The sequence below is a fragment of the Dreissena polymorpha genome, chromosome 7 (genome assembly GCF_020536995.1).
Source record: "Dreissena polymorpha isolate Duluth1 chromosome 7, UMN_Dpol_1.0, whole genome shotgun sequence".
In the NCBI taxonomy this organism is placed as follows: domain Eukaryota; kingdom Metazoa; phylum Mollusca; class Bivalvia; order Myida; family Dreissenidae; genus Dreissena; species Dreissena polymorpha.
The window spans coordinates 83,128,348-83,146,519 of record NC_068361.1 but is presented as its reverse complement, the minus strand read 5'-3'; the positions used below and the strand labels follow the sequence as shown (position 1 = coordinate 83,146,519).

General features: G+C 35.9%; 1 protein-coding gene across 5 annotated transcripts in view; it reads left to right on the top strand.

The window, feature by feature from the left end:
• Nucleotides 1-6,951, top strand: part of LOC127838090 (26S proteasome non-ATPase regulatory subunit 5-like) — a 158,837-nt gene extending 151,886 nt beyond the window's left edge. For all 5 annotated transcript variants that reach the window (XM_052365667.1, XM_052365668.1, XM_052365669.1 and 2 more), the window contains 5 exons: nt 820-960; nt 1,856-1,967; nt 2,769-2,960; nt 3,255-3,364; nt 5,507-6,951. In XM_052365667.1, coding sequence (XP_052221627.1) covers nt 820-960; nt 1,856-1,967; nt 2,769-2,960; nt 3,255-3,364; nt 5,507-5,905 — 954 coding nt within the window. In that variant the 3' untranslated portion in view covers nt 5,906-6,951. The remainder of the gene's footprint in view (nt 1-819; nt 961-1,855; nt 1,968-2,768; nt 2,961-3,254; nt 3,365-5,506) is intronic.
• Nucleotides 6,952-18,172: the final 11,221 nt, after the last annotated feature.

Genomic DNA, 18,172 nt, shown 5'->3' with positions numbered 1-18,172 from the left:
CATCATTGGATGGTGTATCGCGCGAAAGAATTACGTCTATATCTCCAAGGTCAAGGTCACACTTTGAGTTCAAAGGTCAAAAATGGCCATACATGAGCTTGTCCGGGCTATAACTATGTTGTTCATGGTTTTGATTTTAAAATCATTTGGCACATTTGTTCACCATCATTGGATGGTATGTCGCACGAAAGAATTATGTCGATATCTCCAAGTTCAAGGTCACACTAAGTTCAAAGGTCAAAAATGGCCATAAATGATCTTGTCTGTGCTATAACTATGTTGTTCATTGTGAGATTTTAAAATCATTCGTTCACTGTCATTGGACGGTGTGTCACACAAAAGAATAATGTCGATATTTCCAAGGTCAAGGTCACACGAGTTCAAAGGTAAAAAATGGCCATATAAAATTTTGTCCGGGCCATAACTATGTCATTCATTGTGATATTTTAAAATGACTCTGTACATTTATTTTGTTCACAACGTGTCATGCAAAAGAATTCAAGAGTTCGAAGGTCAAAATGGCCATAAATGATAATGGCATAATAATTCTTAAAAATCACCATAAATTAGCTTCTCTTGTGTTGTGAAGACAGAATGCAGAATAGTCTGTGTCATTGCAGTATGTGGGGGTATACATGACATCTGTGACAAAGCTCTAGTTTTTCTTTGTTTAATTTTATTTTTATTTTTTACTGGAGATTTTCAGATTCAATGTTTACATTTATCAATATAACACATTTTATGACAACCTTCAATACATGACAAAATCTGTGAAAAGGTCCCTTTAATTGATAGGAAAATATATTCTGTCTATAACAGACCATTGTGAACATCAGTGGCCAGTGTGAGGCAGGTCTCCGTATGAGTTTCCAGAGTGGCCTGCTACAACAGTTCCTGAATGAGCTACACAAGGACGACATTCTCGTGCAGCTCAACTGTCTTGAACTGCTCTCTCATTTGGTATGTGAGCAATGTGCAGCTCAACTGTCTTGAACTGCTCTCTCATTTGGTACGTGAGCAATGTGCAGCTCAACTGTCTTGAACTGCTCTCTTATCTGGTATGTAAGCAATGTGCAGCTGAACTGTCTTGAACTGCTCTCTCATCTGTTTTGTAAGCAACAGTGGATTTGAAATTTGATGTTTTCATTAATTCATAACTATGAATTCACTTGATGCTATGGTATCAGGGTTGGCATAATCAATCCATTTATGCCTAGTGGACTCTCCCATCCTTCTAAATTGGATCAATTTATTTCCAAAATTAGGGATGTCTAGTATATATAATTCTATATTTAGAATATTTCTTATAAAAATTCCTTTAATCAAACAGCGCAGACTCTGATGAGACGCTGCATCATGCGGCGTCTCATCTGGGTCTGCGCTGTTTGCAAAGGCCTTTTTTTCTAGACGCTAGGCATAAATAGGTCCAATAATTGCCAGCTAAATGCATTGTATTTTTTTCAGCAACTTGACCAGCTTTCTTATCTTCAGAAACTATCTACTATAAAAAGTAAACAATAATATAATTGTACTGTTATTATTTTACTTTATTCTTTACTACTCAGATATGTTTTTTGACGCATTTGTAGTCCCTTAGAAAATTACATTTAATTTAATACCTTTTTTGACTAAATTCAAGTTTTAAAGGCTTCACTTCCAACCCTAAGATACTGATGAGGAGCAAACAGCCTAAAACCTGAACAGACTGCGAGTTACTTGCAGGCTGTTCTGGTTTTATGCTGGTTGCAAAAGCCATTTTCACTTGCTTCTTATGCTTCATGGAGTAAAGGCTTAAACTAATTCCCCCCCCCCCCCCCCCCCCCCTTAAACTTCATATCATAACTATGTTGGTCAGGCCTCTTCAGAGCATGGGTTGGCCTATCTAAAGGAGCATGATGTCATCGCCAGGCTGGAGACCATGTTGAGGTCGGCCCACGATGAACCCCTAGCGGGATTTCTTATTCCTGGTAAAGTGTCAGTGGCAAAAATTAAATGTTTGACTTCAAATGTACTGTTAGAATTCACCCTGAAAATCTACCCAAACTCTGACAAAGTCAGTTAAATTAGCCTTGGTGAAATATACTTAATTTTGATTATCAAAATTGCTGTTAATGTGTTTTTTACGTTTAGAAATAGTTTGTTTTTGTTTGCAATTTGGATAATATAAATATTCCCTCAAAATCAGTGTCTGAAAATTTAATGAAATATTTACTTGATTTAGATAAGCCACTTATATGGTGTGCTTGCTGTAATAATTAGAAGAATACCAGACCTCCTGTCTTTAATTTATTGAACACAGACTTTCAGAGAAAGTGCATTTGATGAAATTTGATATATAATTTTATTAGCATGATATACTGTGGTGTCAGACCTCAAACTCAGACTTTATTTATTGCCTGGTCAAATAAAATATATCAAGCTAATAACCCTTTATCACTGATACATATTTTCACGCCTTTGTAGTCCCTTAGAGTGTTTAAGGAATTGAAGACCTTTCTTACTAAATTCAAGTGTTTAAGGCTTCATTTCCAAACCTTAGATACTAATGAGCAGCAACAGCATATAACCTGAAAAGACTGAGAGTTACTTGCAGGCTGTTCTGGTTTTATGCTGTTTGCACATTGCAATTTTCGCTTTGCCTCTTAGTGGTAAAGGGAGAAGATACGTTGTCACTGTAGAGTAAGCCTTGTTCAAATTTTCAGATTTATTTCAAATGTTAAGCTTTCACCAATATTGTATCAGAAAACATGTAATATGTCAAATTTCAGGCCTAATAAAGTTTTTTGGTTGTGTTGCGCGGCTTTACCCAAAAGAAGTGTGTTCACAGAACGAGTCCTTTGTGGCAACAGTCTTCAACAACCTGTCATCTCCGGAGAATCCCTCAATGCTGAGTCTAGCTGTACAAACTGTTGGCTTCATTGGTTCATCCATAGAAGGAAAAATGGCTCTGGAAAAATTGGGTTTGTCTTTTTAATGAATTTTGTTTTTCAAAAAAAAAATAAGTATTATTCTGCTAAATGTGTCTCTTGGAAGCTTTTTTCTTGTCAAAAAATTATTTAGTTACCATACAGGATTTGCCATTCTCCCTCGTCAGTAAACTCGTTAACAGATTATGTGCACAAATCCAGTCCAATAAAATGTACAAGGTATACCGGTAAGGACACACATGGAATTTTAGCTTTTCATCTGCTTTTTATTGGTTGACAGAAAGCTTGATTCATTGTTGTAGGTAATAACTGTAACCCATATTACAGGTAACAAGATGGACACTGGCATGAGATGTATCGGTAAAGTACTAAGGGAGTCCCAGCAAGATATAAAGATCATTATTCTACAAGCCCTGAGTTGTCTCATGAGACTCAAGGTAAAATACTTATGGAGTCCCAGCTATATTTGAAGATAATTGTTCTCCAAACCCTGAGTTGTCTCATGAGACTCAAGGTAAGGTACTTAGGGAGTCCCAGCTATATTTGAAGATCATTGTTCTCCAAACCCTGAGCTGTCTCATGAGACTCAAGGTAAGGTACTTAGGGAGTCCCAGCTATATTTGAAGATGATTGTCCTCCAAACCCTGAGCTGTCTCATGAGACTAGAGGTAAGGTACTTAGGGAGTCCCAGCTATATTTGAAGATAATTGTTCTCCAAACCCTGAGTTGTCTCATGAGACTCAAGGTAAGGTACTTAGGGAGTCCCAGCTATATTTGAAGATAATTGTTCTCCAAACCCTGAGTTGTCTCATGAGACTCAAGGTAAGGTACTTAAGGCGTCCCACCAAGATATAAAGATAATTGTTCTACAAGACCTGAGCTGTCTCATGAGACTAGAGGTAAGGTACTTATGTTCTACAAGACCTTAGCTGTCTAGTGAGGTTCCATGTACCTTTAATACCATGATAATCACGTATTGCTATGGGGTTCTGTATTAATTAGTTTACTGAGCTCCTAATGTTTATCATAACTTAACCCTTTGCATGCTGGGAAATTTGTCGTCTGCAAAAATGTCGTCTGCTGAATTTCTAAAATTAGCATTTTCTTTGATTTTTTTCAAAGAATACTATCAGAATAGCAAACAGTTTGGATCCTGATGAGACGCCACGTTCTGTGGCGTCTCATCTGGATCCAAACTGTTTGCAAAGGCCTTCAAAATTTGGTTCCAGCACTGGAAGAGTTAAGTTATACTCCAGATTTCAATTGAAATTATATATGTTACATCCATTGTTTTCGGATGCTTTCAAGAATAATAACTTACTTAAGGCTTTTAACATACAAAGACCTCAACACAAAAGAGATAGAGACTTACGAATTTATTAATTTTGGACAGATGCTTTGTGTTAATGAACCCTGGGCTTTTCTGAGGTCAGATTGTTAATTGACGTTAATATTCCTTAGCTATTGGTTATAGGTGATCTTCCCAAAGTTGTGATAAGCCCTTTGTACATGTTAGCCCTTTGTACATGTTATGGTTTGAGTGTGAACCTGTTATGTCTGCGAAGGATTTCAAATAAAATAGGCTTGGTCTTGGGATGAATGTTGTACATACATGTATATGTCACAACTAACACAAGAATCTGTAAGATTGTGTTTGTGAATTCAATAATTATATCAATACATCTGAACAAAACACAAACAAAACAAAGGACAAATGTAGATAATAATTCAAATTGGTAATTTGAAGAGTCATTTCAATGCTATAAGATTATTAATTGGTTAACGGTACACATACAACAGGAACTTGTTTCTTTATTGGTTTTTTATTACGTTCAAAGTAGGTAATATTTGGAAAGCCCATACAATCTTTTTAACAATGAGGCTGAGAGTGAAACTATTCTATATCAGAAAGTGGTATGTACAGCTTACGGAAAAGTCACATGTTCAACCCTAAACAATTCTCTTAAACTCACACTTAAAATTAAGTCCTCGGGAATGATGTGTCTACTTCATGTCTTTATAATAATGATTTGTTGCACTACTTGATGAAGAAAGCTAGTAAAGAAATTGTCAACTTCGCTTGCCAATGATCGAATCTTCTCAAAATGTTCACAAGGTATTTGACCATACAGTCGTCTTTGCTTGTCAATAAAGCTTCTGATAATGTTCACAAATTATCTGACCAAACAGTCATCTTTGCTTGTCAATAAATCTTCTGATAATGTTCTCAAAGTATCTGACCAAACAGTCATCTTTGCTTGCCAATGAATCTTCTGATAATGTTCACAAAGTACCTGACCAAACAGTCATCTTTGCTGGTAATGCATCTTATGATAATGTTCACAAAGTATCTGACCAAACAGTCATCTTTGCTTGCCAATGAATCATCTGATAATGTTCACAAAGTACCTGACCAAACAGTCATCTTTGCTTGCCAATGCATCTTATGATAATGTTCACAAAGTATCTGACCAAACAGTCATCTTTGCTTGCCAATGAATCATCTGATAATGTTCACAAGGTATCTGACCATACAGTCATCTTTGCTTGTCAATAAATCTTCGCATCATTTTCTCTAGATAGAGGATCAAACCAGTGAACTGTTGAAGCTGACAGAGCGGTGGTACAACTGTCTTGGATCCAACACTTTCTCCTACCTTATGTCACTTGCCACACAACCATTCCCCGAGCTACGCATTCCCCTACTCGCCTTGTTAGAAGCCCTCGCAGGGCAGATGTGGGCACAGAATATCATGTCTGACCATCCAGGCTTTCGTGAATACTTGCTTGACCGATCTACGGAGAAGACAAAAGAATGCAAGGAGTGGAAATATAACCTTGTGTTGACTTTGGCGAAATCGCCAACTGTCTCGGAAGTGTTTGGTCCACCGTATGTGGTACAGTTGAAGGTGTATTGTAACCAGGGACCATTCTTTGTTAGGGCACAAGCGGAGGTTGCTATGGAAGGAGATTCATAGTTTTTACTACTGTAAAATCATTATTATTGTTTGGACATTAACTTTCGTTGATGTTGCGGGTCGATTGCTCCGCAATTTTAACACAAATACATCCGAAAATGACCGACGCAAATTGCTTTTTTCTCCAGAATCAGAAATGTTTACTGGTAGTAGAGCTTGAAATATTGTACTGTGAGCATTCTACTCCCAACTTGTCACATTTTCTCCAAAATTGAATGAAATTATTTTGCACTAATGACATTCAGAAATCCAAATAATTATTTAAACCTTGTTATTTTAATTAGATTGCATCGAAAGCCTAAGACTTACTAAGATGCTTTAGAGTCTGTTTCCTAAGAAGTATCAGTTCTTGGTGTGTGTTTTTTGGGCTAGATTTTAAGATCTCTTGTCACAGTGGGAATTGAACCGTTGGTTATTATCCCTTGGTATTTCAACAATAAACATTAATGGTATCATGAACATATAATTTTGTGAAATATTGTTAGTCTTGTCACTTACTTTTATGTTCAATTGTATTAAAATGTATACACATATATTATAACCTTGTAAAGACAATACTCTGTACACTTCTTTTGATGCTTTTCAAATGAGTATGAAAAGACTACAAAAGCATAAAAGGTTAAGCACAAGGCTACATTGACGCGGCTGTAGTAAATGCGCTTCTGACTTACCTTGTGTGTTAATTAAAAGCATTTCACATAAGGGATTGATGTACATGTGTGTTTTTACATATTGAGACATAACAAATGTTTGTTTTCACTCAAATTCCATGGATTTTTACATAACTCGTTGTTTATAAATTTTATTAAATATAAACACATTATGTACATATATAATATTCAGATAATAAAGGATATTACACAATGTTTACATAAAACTAGAACTCATGTTAACTGAAAAGACAATTGTACACGCATAAAACTAAAGTGTTGCGTAATTACCCATAATATAGGAAGAAAAATCCGTAATAAAATAAATAAGATCAGTTGTAAAGAAACGATAATGCCCATCAGTTGTGCAATAAGTGAATAAAATATTCTTACAAAGTTTGTTTTAAGATCCTTTTTAGCTCGACTTTTGGAAGAAAAATGAGAGCTATACCCCGGCGTGGCCGTCTCGGTTGGTGATTTTTTATTATAAAGTCAAATAACTTTGAGACTATCAAAGATAATTAACTCAAACTTGGAATACTTCTTTATGGCAACAAGACACTTGTGTATGATGCATAACTCTGTCAGCATTATATTTAGAGTTAGGCCCCTTTTTAAACTTAGAAAATTGAAAATTTGGTTAAGTTTTGTGTTTAGGTACACTTAATTCCTTAAGTATCAAAGCTTTTGCTTTCATACTTGCAACACTTACTTACTATCATAAGGGGACTGTGCAGGCAAAGTTATGTAACTCTGACTGGCATTTTGACAGAATTATGGCCCCTTTTATACTTAGAAAATTGAAAATTTTGAAGTTTTGTGTTTTGGTCTATGTTACTCCTAAAGTATCATAGCTAATGCTTTCAGACTTGAACACTCGCTAACAATCATAAGGGGACTGTGCAAGACAAGTTGCATAACTCTGGTTGGCATTTTGACGGAATTGTGGCCCTTTTTAGACTTAGTCACTTTGAATATTTTGTTAAATTTTGTGTTAGATCCACGTTACTTCTAAAGTATCAAGGCTATTGCTTTCAAACTTCAAATATTTTCTTACTATCATGAGGGAACTGTACATGGCAAGTTGAATTTGACTTTTACCTTTGAATGACCTTGAATCTTAAGGTCAAATAAATAAATTTAGCTTATGTTGCCATAACTTATTTATTTAGGATCAGATTGTTTCATACTTAGACAAAACAACACTTACCTGACATACCACAATGGACTCCACCCAAACCATCCCCCACGCCCCACCCCAGAATCCCCCCCCAAAAAAAAAAAAATAGTTTTTTTTTCATTTTTAGCTTGACTATTATATATGTAATATATAAAGTGGAGCTATCCTACTCACCCCGGCGTCGGTGTTTCCGGGCCGTGCCGTTAGCATGCAAATGTTAAAGTTTTCGTACTACCCCAATTATTTTCATTGTCCCTTGACATATTGCTTTCATATTTTGCATACTTGTTTACCAACATGACCCCAACCTATAAACAAGAGCAGACAACTCTATCAAGCATTTTGTCATAATTATGGCCCCTTTTCCACTTAGAATATGCAGCAAATGTTTAAGTTTGCGTACTACCCCAAATATTTTCAATGTCCCTTGACATATTGCTTTCATATTTTGCATACTTGTTTACCATCATGACCCCAACCTATAAACAAGAGCATACAACTGTATCAAGCATTTTGACAGAATTATTGCCCCTTTTATACTTAGAATATGCATATTATTGATAAAGCTATGTTAAACTTTGTGTACTACCCCAATTATTTTCATTGTCCCTTGACATATTGCTTTTATATTTTGCATACTTGTTTACCAACATGACCCCAACCTATAAACAAGAGCAGACAACTCTATCAAGCATTTTGTCATAATTATGGCCCCTTTTCCACTTAGAATATGCAGCAAATGTTTAAGTTTGCGTACTACCCCAAATATTTTCAATGTCCCTTGACATATTGCTTTCATATTTTGCATACTTGTTTACCATCATGACCCCAACCTATAAACAAGAGCATACAAATGTATCAAGCATTTTGACAGAATTATTGCCCCTTTTATACTTAGAATATGCATATTATTGATAAAGCTATGTTAAACTTTGTGTACTACCCCAAATATTTCCTATATCCTTTGACATATTGCTTTTATATTTTGCATACTTGTTTACCAACATGACCCCAACCTATAAACAAGACCAGACAACTATATCAAGCATTTATTCATAATTATGGCCCCTTTTCCACTTAGAATATGCAGCAAATGTTAAAGTTTGCGTACTACTCCAAATATTTTCAATGTCCCTTGACATATTGCTTTCATATTTTGCATACTTGTTTACCATCATTACCCCAACCTATAAACAAGAGCATACAACTGTATCAAGCATTTTGACAGAATTATTGCCCCTTTTATACTTAGAATATGCATATTATTGATAAATCTATGTTACACTTTGCGTACTACCCCAAATATTTCCAATATCCTTTGACATATTGCTTTAATATTTTGCATACTTGTTTACCAACATAACCCAAACCTATAAACAAGAGCAGACCACTGTATCAAGAATTTTGACATAATTATGGCCCCTTTTACACCTAGATAATTGAACATTTTGCTTAAATTGCCATAACTTCTTTATTTATGATCACATTTTATTATTACTTTGACAAAACAACATTACCTGAATACCACAATGGATTCCACCCAAACCATACCCCACGCCCCTACCCAGAATCCCTCCCCCCCCCCATCTCCCCAATTTTTTTTAAACATCATCTAATAAAATTACCACACCCCACATTATACCCCCTCTCACCCCTCCTTTCCCCCCCCTAACTCCCCCCCCCTCAATTTTTTTTGTAACACCATCTAATAAATAACCCCACCTCACATTATACCCCCCTCTCACCCCCCATACCCCCCAACCTCCCACCCCCCAATTTGTTTTAACATCATCTAATAATTACCCCCCCACCCCACATTATACCCCCCTCTCACCCCCCTACCCCCCTTCCCCCCCCCAATTTTTTTTCCTATTTTTATTTTTGAAATATATATTATATATGTGTATATTTTTAACACCATCTAATAAATTACCCCACCCCACATTATACCCCCCTCTCATCCCCCTCCCCCCAACCTCCCCCCCCCAAATTTTTTTTTAACATCATCTAATAAATTACCCCCCTCACATTATACCCCCTCTCACCCCCCCCCCCCCCCTAATTTTTTTTTTCCTTTTTTTTTTGAAAGATCGTCTAATAAATTATTGAATATGAACAATTTCCCCATGATGGCTTACGTAATACTGTCAAGCACTCGAATAGTCGAGCGCGCTGTCCTCTGACAGCTCTTGTTACGCCCCCAGTAGGGTGGCATATAGCAGTTGAACTGTCCGTCAGTCTGTGCGTCCTTCCGAAAACTTTAACATTGTTCATAACTTTTGCAATATTGAAGATAGCAACTTGACATTTTGCATGCATGTGTATCTCATGGAACTGAACATTTTGAGTGTTGAAAGGTCAAGGTTGTCCTTCAAAGTCAAAGATCAAATATATATTGTCCGTCCGTCCATCCGAAAACTTTAACATTGGTCATAACTTTTGCAATATTGAAGACAGCAACTTGATATTTGGCATGCATGTGTATCTCATGGAGCTGCATATTTTGAGTGGTGACAGGTCAAGGTCATCCTTAAAGGACAAAGGTCAAATTTTGCAATATTGAAGATAGCAACTCGATATTTGGCATGCATGCCTATCTCATGGAGCTGCACATTTTGAGTGGTGAAAGGTCAAAGTCAGGGTCATCCTGCAAGGTCAAGTCAAACTTTGCAATATTGAAGATAGCAACTTGATATTTGGCATGCATGTGTATCTCATGGAGCTGCACATTGTGAGTGGTTAAAGGTCAATGTCATTCTTCAAGGTCAAGGTTAAAGGTCAAATTTTGCAATATTGAAGATAGCAACTCGATATTTGGCATGCATGCGTATCTCATGGAGCTGCATAATTTGAGTGGTAAAAGGTCAAGGTCATCCATCAAGGTCAAGGGTCAAATTTAGCAAAATTGGAGATAGCAACTCGATATTTGGCATGCATTATATCTCATGGAGCTGCACAATTTGAGTGGTGAAAGGTCAAAGTCAAGGTCATCTGTCAAGGTCAAAGTTTGCAATATTGAAGATAGCAACTTGGTATTTGGTATGCATGTGTATCTCATGGAGCTGCACATTTTTAGTGATGAAAGGTCAAGGTCATTCTTCAAGGTCAAAGGTCAAATTTTGCAATATTGAAGATAGCAACTCATATTTTGCATGCATTTGTATCTCATGGGGCTGCACATTTTGAGTAGTGTAAGGTCAAGGTCAAAGGTCAAATGTTGCAATATTAAAGATAGCAACTCTATATTTGGCATGCATGCGTATCTTATAAAGCTGCACATTTTGGGTGGTGAAAGGTCAAGGTCATCCTTCAAGGTCAATGGTCAAATATATGGCTTCAAAGTGGCTCAGTAGAGGGTATTATGTTTTTGAAATATCATCTAATAAATGACCACCCCCCCCCCCCCCCCCCCCACCATTATTGCTCGTCTCCACCCCCTCCCCCCCCTCACACACAAAATATTTTATTTTTTTAAACATGGTAAAAAACCCACAAATATTTATTTTTATTATTTTATTTTTGAAAGACCGTCCAACCATCCCACCCAAGCTATTGCTATCAAACTTGAAATATAATCTTATTAGTTTGTTTAATGTCTTTACAAATGTCCAATAGATTGTGGAAAATAAACCCGAACTCAGAATCGTCTATAATGTCCCACTTCTTTAAAACATTAGCGATCATTATGTTTCAATTATGGTCCTCTTCCAGTTAGAATATGACTATACATATTACCTTGACCTTATTGAATATGAACAATTTCCCCATGATAGCTTACGTTATACTGTCAAGCACTCGAAAAGTCGAGCCCGCTGTCTTCTGACAGCTCTTGTTAAAATAATCCAAATAATTTGAGTTTTTAAGTTTTGCCGGAAACTAATTGCACGTGTGTTTAGGATACCTATTTGAACTCATTTGGAGTATTCTTCACCAGTATTTGATAAAAACGACTTACATAATCAACATAAATCTGCCACATTCACCAAGGAAGCCGGCTGTGCAAAAAATCTCGATCTGAATGTTTGCCTCTTTTTGAATGACACAACACAACGAGGTCTGTGTAAGCCGGTAAGGAGTTTGATTGATAACCAGTTTAGATTGGAAGCCAGTAGTTATATGCAGGTCTGTAATTAGAAGTTCATGGTCATGTCTAGTAAATTTTAGAAGTACACATGAGTATTACCTTTAGCACTGGATATTCTGTAGTAGAACGTGAATATATATGGCGAGTCTGTAGATTGCTCAATTAGAAAGCAAGGCGCCACTAAAGCAATTTTATTTATTTGACTCCCTAATGTTGAAAACTAAGCAATATTTATTCATATGTGTTTACAATTGGACGTCTCATAGGCGTGTAAACCATCAAATGTTCACGGTTTAATGCTTAATAATTTGGCAAATATTGTTAAATAGTTTGAAATTTTAAGACTGAGATTAAATTATATGTGATTTAACTGCTTTAAAATTATTGTATCAATGTTCTTATTTGTTATACACAAAGCTTGAGATTTTCTCTATTTCAAAAAAGAAAACAAACAACGTTTGTGATATTAATGTCATTTTCATGGGTCCAATAAATCTAAATATTCTGATTAAAAGCTATTATAACAATGCTAGTACTTGAACATCATAAGAAACACGCATGATAATGAAGTGTGGATTTTTTCTTAAATGTCAATTTAAATAAACTGGAACAATATCCGAGGCCCTATTACGTTGATTGATTATCCGGTTGTAACGTAAGGCGTTTATCATCGAACATCGAAGTTGTCGTACAGCGAATTCGCTGTTTGATCGGATGTTCCACTGCCGCCGTCAAGAAGATCGGCCCGCCGTCAATCCGCCCAGGTCAATTCTCACGCAGACTGCTTCGCTGATCTGTGTAACGAGGCTCGGTCCGTGTCGCTGAACTAATGTTGTATCGGTAACTAAAGGTTTGAGATGGTGTGATTATTCAGACTTCGTCCGCGGTAGAAGAACCTCATAATTGTAGTAGTAAACAAGTAAAGTCTGATATAGTCCTTAGGTACGTATGTGCTTGCGACTGTAGGCGACATAACAATTGCCTACACACAAGAAATGAAATAAATAAATTAATTGAAAACAAACAAACATGGGCGAATATTCATCAGCAAGTCCACTCCTGCAAGGTGTCAATAAAGTCACTATCGACGACACGCGAAATGACCATCAAACAGACCACTCATCATATGGTGCTGATTATAGTTCACAACTTGAATCGATGACGTCAATGTGGAATCCTAGTTGTTGTCTTCTTTTTCGTCATCTCCTCTTCGACGGTATTTTCGTCGTCGAATAAACTGGCTTATCGAATGACAGATTCTTCGTATGTGGTAGGGATTTCAATGGCTTGAAGAGGAGATCGGATGCAAGATGTTCGCGCGTCTCGTCTGTGACGAACGCCCAAATATCTAGGAGGACTGCGTTCTCCTAATAGTAGGCTCGTTTCGCCGTTGGTAGGTCATTAAGTCGCAATAGCAAGATTAATTCAACGGGTCTTGATTTTACATTTACAGCAGATGAGAATTACTGCATCAGAACTCAGTATCAATCGTGATACATCGGCTATCTCCGGACTCCTTCGTAAGATAGGATTTATTGAATAAATCGTCTGCTGACACAGAGTGTGACAGTATAAGAAAAACAAGAGGGCCATGGTGGCCCTGGGTCGCTCACCTGAGTAGGAGTCATGTTAAGCAAGAGTTGTCAACGTTGTTTTGTGAAAAGAAAGGGTTTGTTGTTTTGGCCGATATATATGCGTTATAAGGAGGATTTTTGTTTTATTTTTATTTATTTTTTACAATAGACATTTGCTTCCCATTGCAACAAATGTTAATTTTGGATAAAAGTGATACGAGGACAGTAATTTAATAATGAGCATAATCAGCAAAAGAAAATGGAAGTTCATTTTTTTCATAAATTGTAGTCAAGTTTTAAGATCATTATACATGTATAAGCATCTAAGGATGTGATACTGAATGACTTGTTTTTGCAAGAACAGCTTTAGTTTCACTAATGTCAGTGCCAAAAATTTCAAGCCAGTTCGCTGTTAACTACGCTTAGCCGGATACCCGCCACTCCTGCCGCATCCGCGCGAGAGTTGTATAATTTATGCAAGAGGTTTGAGTTCTTCAACTTTATTGATTCACAAATGGAAACATTATGTGAATATTGTATTAAATGGAATATTTTTGAACGGGGCGTATATAGAAAAGAATCAATAAAGAATGTTTGTATTATACGTGTCGCGGAAGACATTGTTTCTGAATGATTAAAATAGTCCACTATCTGCTGCGTCTTAATGACGTAGTATTTTTGCTTAGCACAAGTCATTCATAATCTGAGGCTATTAATAGATGCGGCTGCCGATAAACAAGGGAGAGTCCAATTGCACGGGTGATAACAACGCATTTGTATTATCACGGTGCCTAACCAATACGGATAATACTGGAAACATTTGTACTTTTCCGGATAATACGCGAAACGGCAACGGATCATATCGGAAAATAAACAAGGTAAAATGCAGGATGCGCCTAGTATTGGACGTGAAATTGGCCACCAAAAAAAAATGAATCATACCTACCTCATAGTCATGAAATAGTTTAAAATACTTGCTTTTTTGTAACGGGAGAGAAAAAAACATGTAATACTACTATTTTACATTGTTGTTATAATCATTTAGAATTATAATGAAATGGTAGGAAATTACTGGCAACTTAAAAAAACGTTAGTTTTTGCGTTTTAAAAGGGTCGCATATTGATTTCACGGGCACCGGATAACACACGAAACCACAATATACTAGCACCGGATAAATTTCGGAAACACCACACTGGATAATACACGAAATTGATTGATACATATACAGATTATTACGTGCTTTTCAGCATGTTTTATAAACAACATGTTTACATCGTATGTCAAACGTTTAATATAGTACTTTAAGTTGGTGACGAATTTTGAACTACCGGTATGGCTGCAATTTCCATTCATGTGCTTGTAACTGAAAGATATTCATAACGACCTGCGTATATAGGTTTCTAGATTGTGGGAGACAAAAAACGTACCGTAATCATTAAACGGACATTTTTGTTACTATTGTTATTATTTCTTGTAATAAAAGCTTATGATCTTAACTTCCAGGTATTGCGCAATAGACATGAAAGCACCCATGAAATGTCATTTTACTAGTACCACCTGTCGTATATTTAAATTCCAAATAACCGCTAGATTGATTTACATTTTACTTCGATTCTTAGGATATTGCTGCATTAATGTAATTGGTTTGGGTGTATATTTCTTTGTTTAGAGAAATCATGCATTTGATTCACCATCGACGCACGGAAAGCGGCAACGAAAATCTAAACGGTCCGATATAAGTAAACCGCATGAAGTCGCAAGGGGCTGTTTGTCAATACGCTGCCACCACAAATGTGATGAATCAAAGATTCTGCCGTCAACCCCTCGTCTTGGCATAACATTGCAGGACAATAGGATAGTGTAAATTGTATTCTGTCAACCTAAAAAGAGACATTGCAGCTAACTTAATTAGGTTGAGTCAGTGTTCGAACATGCAACTACCACATTAGGAGACTAAACTGTTCAACACGGAATAGAACGAACTATGTTTGACACTGTAATAAACAATTTTATTCAGTACACTGTTTTAGTTCATTCATGCTTGCATGGTTTATACAAAAAGTTCATTACTTTGCAAACACTTTAAGAATGTGTATTTTATTAAAGTAACAGACATACAAGTTTTAAACGTATAGCTACAAAATGTCAACATGTCTTGTACAAATCAAATTCAATAATGTTACATTTTACCTCAAATCATAGACTTTTGCCACTCAGTGAAACGCTTTTGTTAATCAAATCAAATCTTTGTTTAAAATATTTTCTAAAATTAATTAAACGATCAAATATACTCCTAAATGACATTCAGCTCTAAAAGCAAAATGGCAAGCAGCTAGAGCGGTGTCGAGTACAACAATCATTCGGAACTATTTATTATTATAGAGGAGATTTTTGTTTCTATTATTATTATTAATTCTTGTAATAAAAGCTTATGATCTTAACTTCCATATATTGCGCAATAGACATGAAAGCACCCATGAAATGTCATTTTACTAGTACCACCTGTCGTATATTTAAATTCCAAATAACCGCTAGATTTATTTACATTTTACTTCGATTCTTAGGATATTGCTGCATTAATGTAATTGGTTTGGGTGTATATTTCTTTGTTTAGAGAAATCATGCATTTGATTCACCATCGAAGCACGGAAAGCGGCAACGAAAATCTAAACGGTCCGATATAAGTAAACCGCATGAAGTCACAAGGGGCTGTTTGTCAATACGCTGCCACCACAAATTTGATGAATCGAAGATTCTGCCGTCAACCACTCGTCTTGGCATAACATTGCAGGACAATAGGATAGTGTAAATTGTATTCTGTCAACCTAAAAAGAGACATTGCAGCTAACTTAATTAGGTTGAGTCAGTGTTCGAACATGCAACTACCACATTAGGAGACTAAACTGTTCAACACGGAATAGAACGAACTATGTTTGACACTGTAATAAACAATTTTATTCAGTACAATGTTTTAGTTCATTCATGCTTGCATGGTTTATACAACAAGTTTATTACTTTGCAAACGCTTCAAGAATGTGTCTTTTATTAAAGTAATAGACATACAAGTTTTAAACGTATAACCACAAAATTTCAACATGTCTTGTACAAATCAAATTCAATAAATTAAATTTTACCTCAAATCATAGACTTTTGCCACTCAGTGAAACGCTTTTGTTAATCAAATCAAATCTTTGTTTAAAATATTTTCTAAAATTAATGAAACGATCAAATATACTCCTAAATGACATTCAGCTCTAAAAGCAAAATGGCAAGCAGCTAGAGCGGTGTCGAGTACAACAATCATTCGGAATTATTATAGAGGAACAATAGGCAATTGGCCATAATTTTGCAAAACATTCACACAATTTATTAATGTTAACAATCACCTTAACATTTCGGTAATTCAATAGTGAAAGTTTTAATGATATCACTATGTGATTTACAGAGAAATAGCAGCTTCAAAATGCAGATAAAGGGCCATAATTCAGCCAAAAAAGTATAATTGTATCAGCCAAAATTCCTTCCTTTATTATCCTCGACATGTTAAGGTTATTCAGCTGTAAAAGTGGAATTAAAGATACAAACTACGTAACATACGGACGATTGTACGTAGGGACGGAAAAGTGCAATTCTTAATGCCTCCCACGCAGCGGGTGCAAAAATAGCTGAAGGTACAAACCTTCAAAAATTCAGTTGTCAAAGGTGTAGTAGTTTTAATTCTGCGACAAAACGCACGGATACATTAAAAATCAATAACATTACAGCACGGTCTAAGGATATAATTTTGACTTATACATTATCAAAAGGTTTTCTTTAATGTCAGCTTTTAAATGTTCATATGTATTACAAAATATTGCATTTTTAGCCACATGAGTCAGCTTAGATGTAACAAAATAAATTTGTTTTTTTCCACACCTAGTCATCAAATTGGAACAGACCAATTTAAAATCCTACAAAATCTGTTTTACTGTAATGTGGAAACGTGTGAAACAATTTATAGCGCGTAATAAACGTCAAATCCCAGTACCCGTGATTTTTCGTTGGATTGATGTTTTACCTACTTTTCGCAAAGCCCATTTGGCGTCGAAAAAAATAAGCCGATGTTTTCTTAGAATTAACACTACTAGTTCAGAATTTATATTAAGCATCTACGTAACGGATTTCAAGGCGAACTTTCGCATGGTGCAACATTTGCGTTTGTGAAAAATTATCGATTTATATTAATTATGTACAGTTACAGTCACCGATTTCTACCCATGTTTATTGTATTGTTATATGATTTTATCCCACTTTTACAGCGAATTCGGTTGATTAAAGCCCCGTTTCTTTAAATTTCAACAAAAATCAACGGCACGAAATGACGTCATCAACTGGCGAATCGGGACTACCTTTTTCCCACGCTAGTCGTCACCTGTATTTGCCAAGTGCATCAATAATAAAAACAATCTCAACTGTTGTTCAATTAAAACAAATAAAAGTAGTAAAATAACGTGTTTGTTGTCATTAATGGTCATAAAACCTCTTGTCTTAGGTAAATTTAACACTATTTTGCAAATAGGTTCTGTTTTTGTTGCTCCCCTTTGACGGAGTAAGTTCGAGTTGCTCCCCTTTGAAAACAATCGTCTGCGAAATTGTAACACCTCAAAATGTCTGACGAATTTAACAAAGCCAATTTCTCATTAATTTGGGATGAATTAAATGATGAAAATGAGCAACAAGCAATTGAAACAATGGAATTAACACTAAGCCAGTTCCAGGAACAATATGGGTTTGATCTA